This window comes from Micropterus salmoides, unplaced genomic scaffold (assembly GCF_014851395.1).
Source record: "Micropterus salmoides isolate LMB-PRFRI ecotype aquatic unplaced genomic scaffold, ASM1485139v1 Ms_hic_scaffold_3817, whole genome shotgun sequence".
In the NCBI taxonomy this organism is placed as follows: domain Eukaryota; kingdom Metazoa; phylum Chordata; class Actinopteri; order Centrarchiformes; family Centrarchidae; genus Micropterus; species Micropterus salmoides.
In genome coordinates, this window is record NW_024043170.1 from 1 (window position 1) to 3,854 (window position 3,854).

At 39.2% G+C, this 3,854-nt stretch overlaps 1 protein-coding gene across 1 annotated transcript; it reads right to left on the reverse strand.

The window, feature by feature from the left end:
- Positions 1 to 4: 4 nt before the first annotated feature.
- LOC119884982 (serine/arginine-rich splicing factor 3-like) lies at positions 5 to 3,005 on the reverse strand (the record flags this gene model as incomplete). Its single annotated transcript, XM_038695242.1, has 5 exons — positions 5 to 13; positions 130 to 216; positions 303 to 340; positions 2,470 to 2,604; positions 2,689 to 3,005. Coding segments are annotated over 5 exons (586 nt in total), but the record flags the coding sequence as incomplete, so codon positions are not given.
- Positions 3,006 to 3,854: the final 849 nt, after the last annotated feature.

The window sequence follows — 3,854 nt, forward strand, 5'->3', positions numbered from 1 at the left end:
AGACTGGGAACGACTGTAAAATAAACAAACTAGTGAATAAGTGCAAAATGACTGATATTGAAAATTTTTTTAATATTTTAGTGATAAGACTTAAGTCTTAAATAATAATCAGTAATACTTCCAACTTACCTCCTTGACTGTGAGATGGATCTTGAGCGCTTTCGGGTCTTTTCTCTGGAGAGAGACCGATATCTGCGTCTGTCTCTTGATACAGACCTGGTGAACAAAACAAACAAAATTAATTTTGTCATTCATTATTGGCAAACGCACAGTTTAAATAAAAATAGTTGTTTTAAGTTCACCTGCTACGACTGCGGCTGAGGCTCCTCTCTTCGGTGATCTGTAATGTAGGTGAAGTTAAAAAAAGAAAAAAAAAAAAGAAAATTAGTAAATAGAATTTAGCCCTTCCTATCACTAATGAAACCTTTTGTATTCTTGATCCTTAAAGAGACATGTGTAGTAGATCCTTGTCTGTTAATAGAAGGATCATCTGCATCCATGAACTGCATCAAGATCAACCCATTAAAAGGAAACTTTGTCCAATGAGCACCAATCGTGGAGCCAGATTTTTATATAGTGCTAAATCAGGGCTCGACATTAAGGCTTGCCTAGAAAAACATATTACAACTTAACAAATTAAGAGGTGGCAGAACTTTCTTAGGTCATTTGTCTACTGCGGTGCTGCTTTAAAATTGTTTTCAAACACTGGAGGCAAAGAGCTTGTGCAAAATGACCTATACAAAGTCCAAGATAAATGTAAATTGCTCCATACAGTGGACATGATCAGAAACTGAGACAGTGACTGTTCTCACTTTTGGTTAAAAAAGAAAGTGAACCCCTGAATGGTGCTGACTGTAGCATTGAAACCATTAGAAACCTACATGTGTTGGCTCCAAGATGGCTGCAAAATTACCTTGATAAAACTGACATTTTAAATGTAATTTTTAAATTAGAAAAACGTTCATGGAAAAGGAGGATAGTATTAAAACTACAAAAACAAAGTACATTTTATTCCAATGAATCTCCCTCAAGATGGCTTAATGTCGAGTCATGAAAATGCACTTGGCAGCGCAAATGCTCTGCGAACATCAGACTGACAGCAAAGTTCCTTGACCACAACTTTTGATCTTTAGATTTTTGCAGCTCTGCACTGAAATTGCTCTAACTTACATAAATGCTGAGGGAAAACTGTCAAGCAGCTTTGAAAGCTAGATTAAGCATAAAAACTACAAAGAGCAGGATAAAAGAAACTTACTATTTTGGGGGATTTGGACAAGATAGAAATGACGCAAGGAAGCCAGACTGATGGTGAGGGAGGTCGAATTGCAGAGAGGATTTGCCACATGATGCAAATGTTGGAGATATGAAGTTGCCTGGTGGCTGGTTGGAAGGGGTAGTTGTAGATTTTCCCTGCCTTTTGGGGGGGGGAGGATGGGAAGGGATGTAAGCCAAGGGCTGTTCCCGTTGATACAGTAGTTGTGTGGAGAATAGAAAAAGTAAAGACGCTGATTGGTTGATAATGTGAAGTGGGCCGCTGTCGATTGGGTTAAGGTTGGAGGAAGAAGAGGAGGATGCTGGGAACCGCATGCTCAGGAACCAAAAGGTTGGTGGAACCTGACGACTGGCGGTGCGCCTGGGTCATGTGACAACACCAGCCAAGCTGATTGGGGCTCGCTGGTCAGCAGTCACATGATGCTGTAAGAGGACTAGTTGACTGACTCAGATGGTGAGAAGCGTGGTGGTGACTCTGCAACGGGGTTCAGTTTTATTAATATGGCAACTGAACTCAGAAAGAAAACAAAATTTACACCTGCAGAAAGTAATTCTAGAAAGTACCTATAAAAATGTTTGATGGATAATGGAGTGCTAACTGTGTCTTAAGATGTCCCCAAAAAGCAAATATCACTTTTTGAGAGCTTTGACCTTTTACAGACATACCGCTATAAGAGTTCATAAATAGTCACATACTGACATAAGATGACTTTGGACAAAGCAAAATTGGCACAGATGAAAATCCCTTGAAACAAAGTTTAAAAAAATATCACTCCAGTTAATGTAGGATTATATTTTTAAAACACTTAAGGAGAGGGAGTGACCTCAATATATCAAATCCTGAAGCAGCCAGATGCAAAGATTATCTATTGATAAATTCATTTTCTAAGTGTGCATGTGAGCACCAAGACTGCCAACAATTAAATTTAGGTCATAGCGATGACCAATCAGAAACTTTATTTCCTACTATTAAAAAGGTTGACAAAGCTTTAATAGGTCTGAGATCTAAAGATGAGATATTTTTGCAGTGTGGGAGGCTGTTAGATTTAAATGTCTTTGCCAAACTAACTATTTTTAAGGAGTAAAAACACTAATGCTTAGTGTGTGGGGTCTGTAAATCTCCTTTGTGCTTTTAAACACTGCAAATAAGACTGTAAATAAAACGGTAAAATTAATTGTCAAGTGGGCAATCCATACCTGCGTCTGCCTGGAGGACTACGTCGCCTAACATCTTCGCGAGGGCGTCTATTCCAGGATGGAGGAGGGCCACGGCTCCTAGAGCGTTTTTCTCCAGTGGATAACTCGACACGCACACGACAGCCACACATGGTTCTAAGCAGAAGTCATCACATGAGGGGGGTGGGGGGGGGGGCACACAAAAGAACCACCACTAAAAAAATGTTTTGAAAGATTTACCTTCCATCCAGTTCTCTCACAGCATCCGCTGCATCTCTGGGGTCTTCAAACTCTACAAAAGCAAAGCCTGGGGGATTCCTCGCAACCCAAACACTTCTTAAAGGACCATAGTACCCAAAAGCTCTTTCTAACTCTGTCTTGTTTCCATTGTTTCCTAGATTTCCAACGTAAACCTTGCAGTCAAGGGGACAGTCTCGATTAAGCGCAGGGTCTGAAAGAAAGACACCAACACAAACATGGAGAGATATGATGAATGTTGCATCATTATATCTTATTCTGCATTGCCCATTTAAGACGTGTAGGCTGAATGTACAGAGTTAAAGTATCCCAATATATTAGGTAAAGATATGCCAAACCACAATAATCTCAATAACAAAAATGTACTTCCTTATAATTGTTTCCTTTTGGTTTGTGTACATGGTTCAAATGAACTGGCTTGTTTTGCCCAATTTGTCTTTTAGTTTGGTTTGAACGTTGAGAAAGGAGTTTTTAATAGGGATACCACGATGTATGATCCTGATCAGAGTCCTTTAACAATGAGTATCTGCCAATTCAAAGTCTGATTCAACACTTATGCGTTTGACACATGAAATTGCTGTAGACTACTACATTTGCCACAACGTATTCACAAGCAACTTAATCCAAACACTGGAGATCCTTGTTCAAAACTATTAAGTTGAAAAGCTTAAATTATTGATCAGCTATACATAAAATATTAACTGAGAGAATGAGACTCCTGAAACTGATGTGACGCAATCTGCTAAAGACAAGACACATCACTCTGTTGGACCTACAAAAATGGTTGTAAAGCTCTTCCCTCAAAAATGATCTTTGACTGAGCACTGACACCAGCTTGCAGAGAACACCTGAACAAGACAGGTTTTATTTTGGCCCGCCATCAAGTTGCTCACTGAATTCATGTTAATTAGCAACAGTTGATCTGACATTTGTCATTTTAACCGGTGGACGCCCCAGCTGAAGTTTGACAGCCTTGAACTGTCAGACACTTAGCCATACTGTTTATGAAGAGGAAGCTATACTTTTATTATTGCTGGCTGTACAAAGCCATTCCTGTTCTATTACATGGTTTTTCATTCAACTTGAGGAAATTGCTTGCCTGTATTAAACAACAGAAATTGCTATCTAGCGATTTTTATAAACCGCTT